Source organism: Pseudonaja textilis, chromosome 11 (assembly GCF_049901715.1).
Source record: "Pseudonaja textilis isolate UNSWEBS1 chromosome 11, rPseTex1.2, whole genome shotgun sequence".
Lineage (NCBI taxonomy): Eukaryota > Metazoa > Chordata > Lepidosauria > Squamata > Elapidae > Pseudonaja > Pseudonaja textilis.
The window spans coordinates 12949573-12966335 of record NC_142000.1 but is presented as its reverse complement, the minus strand read 5'-3'; the positions used below and the strand labels follow the sequence as shown (position 1 = coordinate 12966335).

Here is a 16763-nt window from a genome sequence, read left to right as displayed (position 1 = left end):
GAATACTGCCATCACGTCACGCCGAGTCCTTGTTTTCTCTAGACTAGTCAAACCCAAATCCTGTAAACATTCTTATACATGTCCTAGGTTTAGCTTAATTTAATCCTAGTTATGTCTTGGTCTAGCTTTCTAACATAGACAGGAAGAGCATACACACCCATGAAACCGCAACAATGAAGCCTATAGATACAGTACGTAACGTAGGTGTTAGAAATTCTGCTTTATTCTGTAAAAAGGATAGTGGAGGATTATTATATCGCCCTATAGATCGGTAGCAGAAATGGCTACATAGCCATACACATCAAATAAAATGTACAGTGTGCAGTCACCATGTTCTTCGCTCCTTAATGGTTTTGTGCCAGGGGAAACTGGTCCTCACACTTAATGACTGTCACAGCATGATCACATGATCAAAATTTGGGCTTTTGTACAACTGACGATAGTTGCATCCACCCAGAGTCACGTGATGGCCATTTTTAGACCTTCCCAACCAGCTTCTGACAAAGTCAATGGAGGAAGCCAGATTCCATTAATGACTATGTGATTCACTTAACAACCATGGCACAAAAGGTCAGACAACCAGGGTCAACTCTCTTTAACAACCGCCTTGCTTAGCAATGGAAATTCTGGTTCCAATTCCAGTTGTAAGTCAAGGATTCTCTGTTATTGTATTTATACTTCCAGGAGAATCCACTTCAGGCTAGTCTAATAATGGTAACCTCTTCTTATTCGGAGATGCAGGTGTCACCACCTGCCCAAAGGTGAACAGGGTTGAAGAGCAAAAGTCAACGGTCAGGATGTTTCAAACAGCTCAGAATATCCTGGTGACGGGCACCAGCCAGGGAATTGGATTTGGACTGGTGAAAGAGCTGGTGAAAACGAATCCTTTTCCGGGCCATATTTTTGCAACTTGTATGAACCCTCGTGGACCTGAATCAAAGGTATGTAGAAGATCAACTGTAATTCAACATCTTTAAGATTCAAGCTGGGGCAATGTACTGATGTGGGCTTCCACTGCAGGCATCAATGACCTGAGGCATTTGAGACAAAAGATTAAGCCAGGATTTTTTGAATCACAATCCACTGAATAATGCAACGTGACTTGGCTATGTCATGCTAAGACATACCGAACCAGAAATCTCACCTGGTTTATGCACCACCCGGATTGTTTTAAATGAATTTAACACAAAGAACAACAATACCAACATATAAACAAAAAATAATATAATATAAACAAAAAAAAGTATATGAACAGCTAGTTCTAGTTAAGAAAATACAGTCTGCAAATTATAATAGCTGCTGATAAAAACAAATCCATTGAGATATTCTGCTGTAGAGGAATTGAAGAATGGTGTGGTGGGTTAGAGGTGAAGATGCTTGCCTCCTACTCGGAAGGTTGAGAGTTCAATCCCTGCAGCAGATGTCAGATATCAGGGCAGAAAGCTAAAATATTTGTTGTGAACTCAGTGTAGGCATCAGAAAGGGCATACAGCCAGTAAATGCTTAGCTCTACTCAGTCTCTCTGACTACAACCCAAATAAAAGGGATTTAAAGGCTATAAAAAGAAAATCTGCTATATTGGAACTGAAATTGCAGAAGATGCTTTTTTATATTTTATTTATTCGACCTGTTCTTTTTACCATTTCCTTTCTCAATTGCAGGCTTTGCAGGATTTTGCTAGTCAGCATGACAACATTCACGTGGTTCAGTTAGGTATGGGATGTTTACTCTCTGGGTAATTATAATGAAAGCCACGAAACATGACCATATCTATCATCATAAATTGCATGAGTATATAAAAAGTCAAGTGTAATTGTCAGTTTGGGGATTTTTTAATGCTCATTTCTCTAGTAACAAATGTAGCCCTATCAGTTGAACAGGTGAGTGATTTTTTTAAATGGAGCAAATCTTCCTAAGATTTGTCCTTGTTTAGCATAATTCCACATTTCCAAGATTCTGTTAATATAGCCTTACAGTAGATAGTGCCACTACGGCTAATCCTCTTATGACTTATGACCGTTTTCACACTTACGACCATGGCAGCATCCTCTCAGTCATGTGATCAAAATTCGGACACTTGGCAACTGGCATGTATTTATGACGGTTGCAGTGTGCCAGGGTCATGGGATCACCTTTTTTTTTGACTTTCTGACAAGCAAAGTCAATGGGGAAACCAGGTTCATTTAAGAACTGTTCCGAACTTAACAGTTTTAGTGATTCACTTAACAGCTGTGACAAGAAAGGTCGTAAAATGGGGCTAACTTCCCTTAACAACTGTCTGGCTTAGCCATGGAAATGTTGGGGTCAATTGCAGTTAAAAGTTGAGGATTGCCTGTTGTCCTGTTGTGCTTTTTGTCTATACTATCTCACAAAAAATGTCCGACTTGGTACAGCAACCAAACAGAGCAGATATTCCAACAGATAGTTAGAACTGCAGAAAATACCACCTGCCTGCCTTCCATTGAGGACCTGTATACAGCAGGGGTCAGAAAGAGGGCTGAGAAACTATCTACCGACCCCTCACATCCTGGACATTTTCAACTGCTCCCCTCTGGATGCCACTAAATATCATTCCATGCCAAAACAACTAGACACGGGGACAGTTTTTTCCTACAGTATTGTCTTATGTCTAAGGATACTTACCCATGTTGTGTGGTTGTAGAATTATTACTATTATTCTTTCACCTTCTTTACTACCACCTCTTACTGGCATCATATTATGATTATTATTACTCTGTTGCTTTGCATGTACATTGACACCTTCTGCACCAGAGACAAATTCCTTGTGTGTCTAATCACACTTGGCCAAATTATTCTGTTCTGTTATCATGGTTCCAGTCTACTCCTATCCTATCCTATCCTATCCTATCCTATCCTATCCTATCCTATCCTATCCTATTCTATCCTATCCTATCCTATCCTATCCTATTCTATTCTTCTACTCTATTTTACTCTACTACTCTAGTCTACTCTTGTCCACTCTTGTCCACTCTACTCTACTCTACTCTACTCTACCCTACCCTACCCTACCCTACCCTACCAATGCTCCCCCGGAGGCTTCCCGGAGGCCCAGGAGGACCCCCTGTGCACACACACACTCCTGCACTCCATTTTTTGCCTTGCTGAGCCCCAGGGAAGCATCCTGGGATCAAAAATGCCTCCCTAGAAGGCTTCCCTGAGGCTCAGGATGCCCAAAAATGGAGTGCAGGGGGGGTGCTGCAAAAAAAGAAGAAGACGCCATGCTCACCCAGTCACATGGCCATGCCCACCTAGCCACACCCACATAACTGGTTGTTAAAAAATTTGAATCCCATCCCTGTACCTATTTATCTATTTGCATGCTTTCCAACTGCTAGGTGGGCAAATTTCATTTCTGAGATCATTATCTAGGCCGCAGGGTTTTCCCGCCTGTCTCCAAAAGACTTTTCTTTTCCACTACACGTTACCTGCATGCATCAAACTAGGAACCAAGTCATTTTTACTGACCCCTGCCCCTGTTAGCTTCCTTCTGTTTGTGGTAGATGTGACAGACCTTGCCAGTATAAAGCAGGCTGCATCAGAAGTGGAATCCCATCTGAAAGGACAAGGGCTCAATCTGCTAATCAACAACGCTGGCAGAAATTCCCAAGCCTTTTTTCTGGAAAACGTCGATCAGGAAGATATGTTATTGTCATACAAGATCAATACAGTGGGACCTCTCCTTGTTGTCAAGGTAAGTTTGGTGTAGGGGCCAGGGGGCTGCATAGGTAGTCCAAGAAGGTCCACCATGACCCAATGGGATTAGAAATGGCACCAAGAAAAAGCCATGACTTGGGAAATCAAAAAAGCCAGTGAGAATAAAACAAGGATCTCAGTGAGACCCAGGAAGAAGAGAAATGTAACATTTCGCTCTACTGTTTCCTATCTGTTTTAGGAATTCCTGCCTCTCCTGAAGAAGGCTGCCAAGGAGACCACAAAAGAAAACATGGGAGGCCACACCGCAGTTGTGGTCAACATATCTTCTCTCATTAGCTCCATTGGGCAGGGTTTTAAAACTGAAATAGAATTTCCTCCATTGTACCAATATCGTGCCAGCAAGGTAATTCAGAAATTTTGTTATTTTGAACATAACCGACGAGATAGTCCAAGGTGCCCATAGCCCCTCTTGGGTCAGTCTCTGGCTCCAGTAGCCTCTGATCAAGGTGAAGTCTTTGTAAAGTGAAACTGGACTAGGACCAAGGTTCAGAAGATGTGTGACCACCAGGGAAAGACTAGTCAAAATGATGATGAAAATTCAGGTCCGCACATGCAGGTTTAGCGATATTGATTTATTGAGGGTGGAGGGTTTCATTTTGTTACCGGCCTAGGTAGCATCTTCAGTGGAGCTTAGGGGAGGTTAGTCTTGGTGTTCTTCTGCTTGTAAGAGCTTTGTGTGATCAGTAGGTCTTGTGTTTGGGAGGTCACATGAGGGCGAGGGTCTTACGATGGGATTTCTGATGGGTAGGTTTGAGTCGCATCAAGTGAGGGTCTTCTCTTCTGGTGGGTCTTGTGTTTTGTTTTTTTAATTAATTTTTTATTTTTATATACAATAAATCCATTCCATTTCAATCGTGTGCTGATTAGGTACATATTTCAATTGCTTAACAATTAGTAATAATATTCTTTTTATCAGTATATCAACATAACAATAATCACACACACACACACACACACACACACACACACATATATATATATATATATGATATCCAATATATCTATTACGCTAGTTTCTCTTATAGAAGTCTTTATTGGCCAAGTCTGATTGGACACACAAGGAATTTGTCTTGATGCAAATGCTCTCGGTGTACATAAAAGAAAAGATACATTCGTCAAGAGTCAAGAATCATCAGGTACAACACTTAATAATAGTCGTAGGGTACAATAAGCAATCAGATCATACTAGGAAACAGTCAATTATTGCTTTATAAATGCATCTAGTTCCTTTTAGTTTAGTTTATTTTTCTACCCATTGGTAAAACAAATCCCATGCCATGTAATATTCAGATTCTTCTTTTTCCTCAATTTCTAATGTTAATCTATTCATTTCTGCACCTTCAAATATTTTTTCAATTACTTTTCCGTCTTATTGGTATCTTATCCTTCTTCCAATTTTGAGCAAATACAATTTTAGCTGCTGTTAATACATCTAAAATTAAATAAATCTTCTCTTTATTATCATCCTCAGGAACCATTCCTAATAGAAATATTTCAGGTTCTTCTGATGGGTCTTGGGATGGGTCAGGTGTGGGTCATCTTTGGGTCGTCAGATCCAACACAAGACCCATCACAAATCAAGACTCTCACTTGATGCGATCCACATCTACCCATCACAAGTCCCATCACGAGATCCTTGCCTGACATGACTGTCACCTGATGTGACCTCCCAATCACAGACCTATTGACCACTTGGCCTTATAAGCAGAACACCTACCTGGACATCCCCTAAACTCTGCTGAAGATATTACCTAGTTTGGTAATGAAACATTAGGAAACCAACCCACAAGCTCGGAGAACGAACCTTCACTCTCATCCTACACCCAAGTTACAGATATTCTCCACTATCGCAAACTGTTGTATTACTAAATGCCTACAGAGCCTTGGTGGCTCAGTGGTTAGAGTGCAGTACTGCAGGCTACTTCTGCTGACTGCCAGCTGCCTGCACTTTGGCAATTTGAATTCCACCAGGCTCAGGGTTGACTCAGCCTTCCGTCCTTCCGAGGTGGGTAAAATGAGGACCCAGATTGTTGGGGGCAAGAAGCTGACTCTGTGAAACCTCTTAGAGAGGACTGTAAAGCAGTGGGAAGTAGTATATAAGTCTAAGTGCTAGTGCTATTTTTCCAATAATTTAACTTTATTAACTGGTGTGATATACATACACTGTAGGAGAAAAGTAGGCAGCACTGGAGGGTGGAGTTAAAGACGTCATTAGCTTAGAGGTATATAAGTCTAAGTTCTATTGCTATTGCTACACCCAGGAATTTTTTTTGAACAGGAATCTTTTCATCACTTGAGACTTTCAAGAAGAGATTGGACTGCCTTTTGTCAGAAATGGTGTAGGGTCTCCTGCTTGGGTGGGAGGTTGGACTAGATGACCTACAAGGTCCCTTCCAACTCTGTTAATCTAAAAAAACCTTACTCTAAAAGAACCCCGCTAAGGTTAATACCTGCTTGGATCTAAATAGGGGTCCATAGCACTCAAGAAGCGTTGCTTAGTTCACTTGTGGCTATGTAGGGATTCTAGGCTGATCCCTCTTTTTATCTTCCCCCTCAGGTTCTAACATTCATTCTCTCATGTTTTGTTTTAATAGACGGCACTGAACATGGTCAATGCCTGCCTTGCAGTGGAACTGAAAAAAGATGGAATTACATGTGTTCTGCTCCATCCTGGATGGGTGAAGACTGAAATGGGAACAGACCTGGTACTATAAGGTGGCGCGTGCAGGGGAGGGGAGTGAATAATAAATATTCTCAAAAAATTGAAAATGTAGTAAATGAGAGCCAGTTAGAACTCGCTAATATCTCCTGGTGATTGGCCCAAAGTCACCAACTGTCTTTTGTGCCTAAGGCGGGACTAGAACTCACTATCTCCTGGTGATTGGCCCAAGGTCACCAAGGGACTTTTGTGCCTAAGGCGGGACTAGAACTCACTATCTCCTGGTGATTGGCCCAAAGTCACCAAGGGACTTTTGTGCCTAAGGTGGGACTAGAACTCACTATCTCCTGGTGATTGGCCCAAGGTCACCAACTGTTTTTTGTGCCTAAGGCAGGACTAGAACTCACTATCTCCTGGTGATTGGCCCAAGGTCACCCAAGGGACTTTTGTGCCTAAGGTGGAACTAGAACTCACTATCTCCTGGTGATTGGCCCAAGGTCACCCAAGGGACTTTTGTGCCTAAGGCGGGACTAGAACTCACTATCTCCTGGTGATTGGCCCAAGGTCACCCAAGGGACTTTTGTGCCTAAGGCGGGACTAGAACTCACTATCTCCTGGTGATTGGCCCAAGGTCACCCAAGGGACTTTTGTGCCTAAGGCGGGACTAGAACTCACTGTCTCCTGGTGATTGGCCCAAGGTCACCAACTGTCTTTTGTGCCTAAGGCAGGACTAGAACTCACTATCTCCTGGTGATTGGCCCAAGGTCACCCAAGGGACTTTTGTGCCTAAGGGGGGACCTAGAACTCACGGTCTCCTGGTGATTGGCCCAAGGTCACCAACTGTCTTTTATGCCCAAGGCAGGACTAGATCTCAGCATCTCCTGATGATTGGCCAAAGGCCACCCAACTACTTTCATGCCTAAGAGGGGACTAGAACTCACCATCTCCTGATGATTGGCCCAAAGTCATCCAACCAGGTTTCTAATCCCAGAGTGTGAATCGAATTGAAAATTAAATCTTAAATAACAACAACAAGAATAAAAATAAGAAGGTCAACCAATTTGCAGAACCATAATCCGGCTTCTCCCTTTCCCACAGGCCCCTGTGACAGTGGAGACCAGTACTAAAGGTTTGGTGAAGGTCACTGCTGGCTTAGATTCATCATCATCTGGCACTTTTCTGGATTACCAGGGGAGAAACATAGTCTGGTGAACAGAATAAGCCTCCTTGAGTTTCTCTCTGGGGAAAAGAATCCAATCTTTGTGAACTGAAAGGAGAAATCTTCCCTCTGGTTTCTGTTGCAGGAAGAACCTTGTCTCCAAACACAGAATGACAGCTTCTCTGTTGTTCATTATCAATAAACACACCACAGTCATGGAAAATCTTGCTATCACCTTTTATCCCAAGTGCCACATATGGTGTGATGACCCAGGGCATGGCACAAAAGCAACCAAGTCACAAAAATAGGTAAAATCCCTTTAATACCTCCAAGTTGGCCCTCAAGGTCCAGTTATCATCAACTGGAGAAAAAAAAAACTCCCAAAAACAGTTTTTAAAAGGAAGAAATTCCATCTGAACCCAGAGTATATATAAATTATAAGTAAAAACCAACACAAACCGCACTGTAGCAATTAAGGAGACGGGGGAGGATAAGGGATTGAAGATGTCAAAAGATAACGAACCACACACACTTGGGAGGATGCCAGAACTCAGATAAGACGTGACAAACCAGAATAACTTCATGCTTTGCTTCCACCAACTTTGCCATGCACAGTTTGCCCTTTTAAACAGTCTTCCCAGCTGCAGCCAATGAAGGGGATCAGGGCCCTTTCCTCCCCTGTAAACCACACAACTCACATTGCTCCCTTATCTGTTCCTCCCTACGTGCCCTAGGATGGAGAGGCGATGGACCTGGGTCTTCCTCTGAAAGCCCAGTCAGACTGTGCCCTTCCCCAGTTTCTTCCAGAACCACCGGAGCCACACTCCCACTCCCTGTCAGCTGTTCCACCTTTCAGAATCAGACTCCAACAGGGGCATGACATATGGAAAAGTTTGTCTCCCATGGAGTGGTTGCTGTTGCCATTTATTTCTGTGATTTATTTGTGCGAATCCAGACCTAAGAGGGAAGGTTCAGAACAGAGGTGGTATTCAGCAGGTTCTGACCAGTTCTGGAGAACCGGTAGTGGAAATTTTGAGTAGTTCAGAGAAGGGGCAAATGCCACCTCTGATTGGATTTTACAGTATCCTCCCCTTGCCATGCCCACCAAGCCACACCCAAAGAACCAGTCGTAACAAAATTTTGAATCGCATCACTGGTTCAGAAGCATCCCAAAGGATGTGCAAATTGGGTGGATAGCAGACAGGAGGAGCATTACATTTCTTCTCATCCTTGGAGATGCTTTTCCCAAAGGCTACAAACTTTGACAAGTGTCAAGGATTGGCCCCAGAACATGCCAGGCCTGTTTTCCCCAGCAATTCTTCCTGCTGTGCTCTTGAAAACCCCATCGAAGGATCTGTCACCGAGACAATGCCTTAAGACCTGCTCTTCCCAGGGAAAGATTTGCATGCCATAGCCCCAGGCAAATGAAGAGATTGTGTCAGGAGACACACCTCTTCCCTGAGTCCTAACACTACAGTTACTAAACCACTGAACAAAGTCCAGGCAGTAGGAAAAAGTAAAAGTTCAGGGGAAAGGATGGCTCCGTTAGCTCGTAGCGTATTGGTGACCGGTTCCAATCGGGGAATCGGACTTGAACTGATCCAACAACTGGTGAAGATGGCTGAGCCTCCAGAACATATCTTTGCAACTTGCCGGACCCCAACTGGATCTCCAGGGAAGGTTTGTAGAAAGTTATCGTGATTGAACAGCAGGGAGAAGATTTCCTGCTGCGCTCCAAGCAGCTTCGTTAGGTAGCTTCTCTATTGTCTGTAGTTACCTTAATATTGCTGGAGGAGTAAAGCTACAGAAGTTAGCAGAACCTACAGACAAACTTTTCACTCCAAAGAAGTAAGGTATAAAGCTTAATTTAAAAAAAAAGAAAAGAAAAGAAAACTTCTTAAAAATCCAGAGAAGAAAGAAACAAGGCATTTACCTAGCTTTTAATCTAGAGCAGTACTATTTTTAGGAGCCACCTGACAGAGATAATTCTGCAAGGTGCATTCATCTACAGCACGTGTGGGAAGTGCTGTCTTGCTGGCAGTTACTGTGGAACAGACACCTGAAGAGATGGAAATAGCAAAACAATTAACCAAACTACAGCTCTAAAATGGATTACTTTTTGGTGACTCAGACGGGGCAATGTTGCACAGGAAATAAGATCAGATCCAAAACTTGGGCAGAATAAAAAAATTGTTCACTGGCTATTGGAAGACAACATAATTTCACTGTCATTATTTTTGAAGCATTGCTTTTGGTGTGTTTGCTATCTTGAGATGGTGGGTTGCAATGAGCAAATGTGATCTAGGGAGCTCTAGGCCCACAGAAACAGGGAATCCCATCCAGCTGTCAGCCACACCTTACCTAGAAGGAAGACATGACCCAGAAAGCAAAATTAGAAGCTTTGCCTGTCTTGACTTGTTTTAAAATCACTGACATGAGATACAGAACAGGACAAGAAAGAGAAAATCTAGATAAAACTTTTTTTTTGCACAACTCTAATAGTTATCCAGAATGAATTATTTTCAGAAATAAAGTTCCGCTTTAAACTTTTTAATACTTTTTGCTGAACAAAGAAAAGAAAAAGAAATGAACTGGCGATTTATGGATTTGATGGCTACAAAGGATAGTTTATGAAAAGAAGGAAATTGCGATGTAATCTTTTTAGAAGGTAAAATAAAAGTGTACGTATAGCTGCTGTTAAGATCAGATGCCACTTCTTATGTTTTGCATTTTCTTTTCAACTTCTTTTACTTTATTTCTTTTTGACTTTCTCATTCTTTTCCCTGTTCCTCTTTATCTTCAGTTCAAAATTTATTTTTTTGCTGAAAACCCTTTTCGTGAAAATTATTTTTTTTAAAAATACAGTCCTATTTAAGTAAAAGAGATCAAAGAACAATTAGAATGGCTTGAGAGAAAGTTCCATAGGACCCAAGGCAGTGCTGGGATTCACATTTTTTTACTACTGGTTTGGTGGGCATGGCAGGGAAAGGATACTGTAAAATCTCCAGTCAAAGGTGATATTTGCCGTTCTCCAAACTACTCAAAATTTTCGCTGCTGGTTCTCCAGAACTGGTTAGAACCTGCTGAATACCCCTCACATCCCAGACATAAACTGTTTCAACTCCTTCCCTCAAAACAACGCTATAGAGCCCTGCACACCAGAATAACTAGACACAAGGAGAGTTTTTCCCCGAAAGCTATCACTCTGCTAAACAAATAATTCCCTCAACACTGTTCAACTATTTACAAAGTGTGCACTACTATTACTGTTAATCTTCTCATCACTCCTTATCACCCATCCCCTCCCACCTGTGATTGTAGGACTGTAACTTTGTTGCTTGCATCCTTACGATTTATATTGACTGTTTCCTAGTATGATTTGATTGTTGATTGTACCCTATGACTATCATTAAGTGTTGTACGTTGTGATTCTTGATTCTTAACGAATGTATCTTTTCTTTTATGTACACTGAGAGTATTTACACCAAGACAAATTCCTTGTGTGTCCAATCACACTTGGCCAATAAAAGTATTCTATTCTATTCTATTCTATTCTATTCTATTCTATTCTTATTCTATTCTAATACCACATCTGACCCAAAGTTAGAAAGCAAATGTTTTCCATCGCTCCTTGGATCTTCTTCTCTTGTCTTGACTTCTTCTTTTTAATTCCAGATCTTGAATGATCTTGCTAGCAAGCATTCCAACATTCACATCATCCAACTGGGTATGAGAGCTTCCTGGCTTTTATTTTTCTGTTACAATTTTAAAATCCATTGGGGAATCTGCATGGACTATGGACAGTTTGACCATGCCGTATGTGTATTTTAGCTTTTAAATGTTTGTATCTCAATAAAGGTAATCTTTGCAAGCCTAAAATTTCCGTTGCTAATCAAGATAGTTGTTGTCAGTTTTGCCCCATTCTATGACCATTCTTAACATGGTTGTTGAGGGAATAACTGCAGTTGTTAAGTGGGTAACATGGTTCTTAAGTGAATCTGGTTTTCCCATTGACTGCTTGTCAGAAGTCTGCAGAAATTGAACACATGACCCCAGGACATGACAACTGTCATAACTATGAGTCAGTTGGCAAGCATCTGAATGTTGATCAAGTGACCATGTGGATGCGATAATGATCATAAGTGTGAAAAATGGTCCTAAGTTACTTTTTTCGGTGCCGTTGTAACTTTGAATGGCCACTAAACAAATGGCTGTAAGTTGAGGACCGCCTGTACAAAATGTCATGTAGGTACCAGCTAGGGCAACTGAAATTTGGTTCCTTCCCAATTGCTGACCCACAATCCACTAGGCCCCACATCCGCTTTTGGCTTCTCTGATAAGGATCTCATTTTTTTCATATGTCCCTGGAAGAGGTGGAGGATCAATCCAGTGTGAAGGCAGCTGCTTCGGCGGTTGAGTTGCTTCTACATGGTAAAGGCTTAAACCTGCTGATCAATAATGCCGGTGTGAACTCCTATGCCACTCTGGAAACTGTGGAGCAGCAAGAGATGCTGTCTGCTTTCAACACCAATGTGGTAGGGCCCATCCTTGTGGTTAAGGTAAGAGAATCATTGACTTGTTCTCTCATTCTCAAACAAGAGAATGACAATTTGATCTCATGTATTACAAAACATGGTAGACTAAACCAACAGGGGAGAACCTATGGCCCTCTAAGAGGTGTTGGACCACAGCTCCCAATATTTATTACCACTGACCACCACGCAGGTGGTTGGAGTTATATAGAATAGAGTAGAGTAGAGTAGAGTAGAGTAGAGTAGAGTAGAGTAGAGTGATTGGACACATGAGGAATTTGTCTTTGGTGCATATGCTCTCAGTGTACATAAAAGAAAAGATACATTTGTCAAGAGTCAAGAATCATCAGGTACAACACTTAATGATAATCATAGAGTACAATAAGCAATCAATCATACTAGGAAACAGTCAATATAAATCGTAAGGATACAAGTGACAAAGTTACAGACATATAGTCACAAGTGGGAGTGGATGGGCAATAACGAGTGATGAGAAGGTTAATAGTGATAGTAGTGCAGACTTTGTAAATAGTTGGACAGTGTTGAGGGAGTGATGGCTTTCGGGAAAAAATTGTCCTTGTCTCTAGTTGTTCTGGTGTGCAGTGCTTTATAGCGTCATTTTGAGGGTAGGAGTTGGGATAGTTTATGTCCAGGATATGAGGGGTCTGTAAATATTTTCACAGCCATTGTGTAGTATACAGGTCCTTGATGGAAGGCAGGTTGGTAGTAATTGTTTTTTTCTGAAATCCTAATTACTCTCTGAAGTCTGTGTCTGTCTGGTTGGATTGCAGAACCAAACTGGACAGTTATAGAGGTGCAGATGACAGACTCAATAATTCCTCTGTAGAACTGGATCAGCAGCTCCTTGGGCAGTTGGAGCTTTGTGATTTGACACAAACAGAACATTCTTTGTTGGGCTTTTTTAGCAATGCATGATGGATTACTGATTCACATCCTATCATAAATCCCACCTATCATGTCCTATTTATTTTGTTTATTATTTAGCATATGGCAAATACATGGACTTACCAGGCATTGGGCTGGTCTAAGCTCTTGACGGACATTTGGACACAGACACACTGAGGGGTATCGTCTGCTACAGTAAGGTCGATGAACACAGCTGTGGTTTTTATGCCTTGCTGGAAACCAGCCTCAATAGGTCCTATTAGCCCCTATCTGTCTTGTATTTGTTGCCATGTATTTAGAGAGCCAGGAGTTCTGCAAAGATGTCTGGCTGCCAACTGTCATTAACTGCCAATGCTTCAATGTAGTCTGGCTGCCAGTTGTTGCTAATCATTTGATTCACACTTCTGTGCTAGGCAGGGCGCACCACGAGGAGGCGAACTAGCATCACACCCCAACATGTTCTACAATATTATGAATGAATGAATGAATGAATGAATGAATGAATGAATGAATTAATTAATTAATTCTTTATTGGCCAAGTGTGATTAGACACAGAAGGAATTTGTCTTGGTGCATGTGCTTGCAGTGTACATAACAAGAAAAGATACATTCGTCAAGAATCAGAAGGTAAAACACTTAATTATAGTCACAGGGTACAATAAGCAATCCAATCATAGTAGCAAACAGTTAATATAAATCATAAGGATGCAAGCAACAAGGTTACAGTCATACAGTCACAAGTGGGAGGGGATGGGTGATGAGGGATGAGAAGATTAATAGTAATAGTAATGCATGCTTAGTAAATAGTTGGACAGTGTTGAGGAAATTATTTTATTTGGCAGAGTGATGGCGTTTGGGGAAAAACTGTCCTTGTGTCTAGTTGTTCTGGTGTGCAGTGCTCTATAGTGTTATTTTGAGGGTAGGAGTTGGAACAGTTTATGTCCAGGATGTGAGGGGTCTGTAAATATTTTCACAGCCCTCTTTTTGACTCGTGCAGTATACAGGTCCTTGGTGGTTTATGATCTATGACCATGCTGTTTGTGTGTATGCTGAGAGCTTATGCCCCAGAGATAAATTCCTTGTGTGCAATGACACTCAGCCAATAAAGAATTCCATCCCATCTATTGTAAGGTGTTATTAACATGTAGAAGCTTCCGAGTTAAAACTGAAGTGGGTTCAGTGATCACAGAAAGTGGTAAAGATTGTTGGGATGTTGAATTGGATGTGAGACGGAAGTGTGACGACTAAGGAGACGTGAAAGAGAGTAATGAAGGAATAGGTCTGCTGAGACAAAGAAAAGGGGAAGCAAAGATAGCATTATTCAACAAAAACAAGGGGTGATATGTTGGAGACAAGTACATGATTCTGATACCAGCCATTCAGTTTCTGGGTCATCATGGCCTCATTTCACAACTTAATGTATCTTGTTTCCCTCAGGAATTTCTACCTCTGCTGAAGAAAGCAGCTCGAGAGGCAGCTATAGAGGAGATGAGCTGCCAGAGGGCAGCCATCATAAATATAACCTCCAAGTTGGCCTCCATTGAAAGGGGCTTTGAAGTCATGAAGGCACCGATGTACCCTTATCGTGCAAGCAAGGTAGGTTTTCCTTGGAGGGTCTGATTTTCCTCTCATTCAGAATTAGCTGGTGAGACAGCAGAACATATCTATGTGTCCAGTCTATCAGATCTTGTCTGCTTTTGGGAACAATTCATTCATTCATTCATTCATTCATTCATTCATTCATTCGTCGTTCATTCGTTCATTCATCTTATATCCCACCCATTTTCCTTGGATCTGGCTGGGAATTATTCAGATGGTGCCCATTCACTTACAATCACAGACCACCCTTTCAAAAATGTGTTGCAGATGTGACACATCTAAAAAAGAGGCAGAATTTTGTTTGCATGGACATTGTGCTGTTTTGGGGTGGGGGTGGATTCTGCTGCAGATTATCCTGGTCCTATGTTAGTCCTCTCCAGAAGTTGTAAATGCTCCAATGCTGGAAGTTTTAAAGAAGAGATTAGATAATCATTTGTCTGAAGTGGTGTAGGTATAGGGTTCAATCAATCAATCAAATGTTTATTGTCAATGCACAACACGTGCACAATGAAATCGAAATTGTTTCTTGCCAAAGCAGGGGGTTGGACTAGAAGATCTCCAAGGTCCCTTCCAACTCTGTTATTCTATTCTATTCTATCTATCTATCCTATCTATCTATCCTATCATCCTATCCTATCTCCTATCCTATCCTATTCCTATCCTATTCCTATTCTATCTCTATTCTATTCTATTCTATTCTATTCTATTCTATTCTATTCTATTCTATATTCTATTCTATTCTATTCTATTCTATTCTATTCTCCCTTAAGCCTTTAATCCTGTATAATCCTTATAACCTTTTAAGCACTTCGAGTTCTTTGAGATTACAGTTCATATAAACCCTGCCAATGGAGCCAGGGGTTAGGGAGTCATAGCCCAGAATATTTGAATGGGATAAAACCTGCCCTTCTTGCGTTCAATCACGCCAACGCTTTGATAGCAGTGGATTGTGCAATTGGGTCAGGGCATCAGAGCAGAGAGGTTTCCAATGAAAGAAAAGGATGAGGAGCTGATCTTAAGAGTTTAATTTTCTTTGCAGGCTGCTTTGAACATGGTGACGGTCTGCTTCGCTTTGGAACTAAAAGAGGAAGGGATCTTGTGTAGTCTAATCCATCCCGGCTGGGTGAAAACAGACATGGGAACACAGCAGGTACCATAAAGGATGAAAGAGGGAGAGCCAGGGTTTACGACAGAGACAGCCGTGGTCCCATGCTGGTGCTGAGATGGGGCAGTGTAATCCCTCTCATTGCTCTTTGATCTTCAATAGCTTTTCATCCTGTGGATCATAATATCCTTTTGAATCAACTTCAGGGGCTGGAGGTGTGTGTGTGGGGCATCATTTTGTGATGGTTTTTCTTTGTGACTGGTGACATCTACATGTTATATGAGATCATTTATCAGTTTGGGGTCAGGTACCATCCATATACATCTCAACCCTGGGCCAGTTCTGAGTTAGGCTGGAGAATTCTAGGACTTAAAGTCCATGCATCTAAAAGTTGCCAAGGTTGAAAAACACGATGCTATGCTATACGGTGGTTGTAGCAGCCATTATTTTGTTGCTGTGGTTTCAGCCAGAGAGGGAGAATGAATGGTCAAGAGTCCAGGGCTCAAGCTTTCTTCCCTGAGGATAGTAACTCTGCCTCTCTTTCTCTCCCAGGCTCCTGTGACTGTGCAGAACAGTGTGCAAGGCATCCTCAATGTGCTGGCGAATTTATCATCAGCCTCCAATGGGGCCTTTCTCGACTGGGAAGGCAACACACTCCCTTGGTGAGATATGCTTGTCCTATCCACCAAGAAAAAAAAAGGTGTTGGGTATATTGATCTTTTTTAAAATTGTATTTTTGTAGCACTGTTGTGTTTTTTGTGTTTGTATCATGTATGGTTTATAATGCATTTGCTGTAAGTTACCAGGGTAGTTCTGATTTTGATGGTATAGAAATATGTTTAATCAACCAACCAACCAATCAACCAACCATCCATCCATCCATCCATCCATTCAACCAACCAACCAACCAACCATCCAACCAACCAACCAACTATTCAACCAACCAACTGTCCAACCACCAACCAATCAATCAAGATGGAAATTTTCACTAGGGAGTGACCTCCAACTTTTAACTTGTTTGTATTGTAGATAAAGTCCTTGGCTGGAATAAATTTCAATTCTAAATTA

The 16763-nt window shown here is 41.6% G+C and overlaps 2 protein-coding genes across 2 annotated transcripts; both read left to right on the top strand.

Moving 5' to 3' along the window:
• The first annotated feature begins 797 nt into the window (after positions 1-797).
• LOC113448362 (uncharacterized) lies at positions 798-7717 on the top strand. Its single transcript, XM_087940635.1, has 6 exons — positions 798-941; positions 1662-1713; positions 3522-3712; positions 3914-4078; positions 6330-6440; positions 7493-7717. Exons 1-6 carry the CDS (start codon positions 798-800, stop codon positions 7604-7606), a joined length of 777 nt encoding a protein of 258 aa, XP_087796761.1. The 3' UTR covers positions 7607-7717.
• A 1155-nt stretch (positions 7718-8872) lies between these two features.
• On the top strand, positions 8873-16763 carry LOC113448384 (uncharacterized). Its single transcript, XM_026719050.2, has 6 exons — positions 8873-9233; positions 11229-11280; positions 11925-12112; positions 14429-14587; positions 15630-15740; positions 16248-16763. The coding sequence occupies exons 1-6, from the start codon at positions 9090-9092 to the stop codon at positions 16359-16361; spliced, it is 768 nt and encodes a 255-aa protein (XP_026574835.1). The 5' UTR covers positions 8873-9089; the 3' UTR covers positions 16362-16763.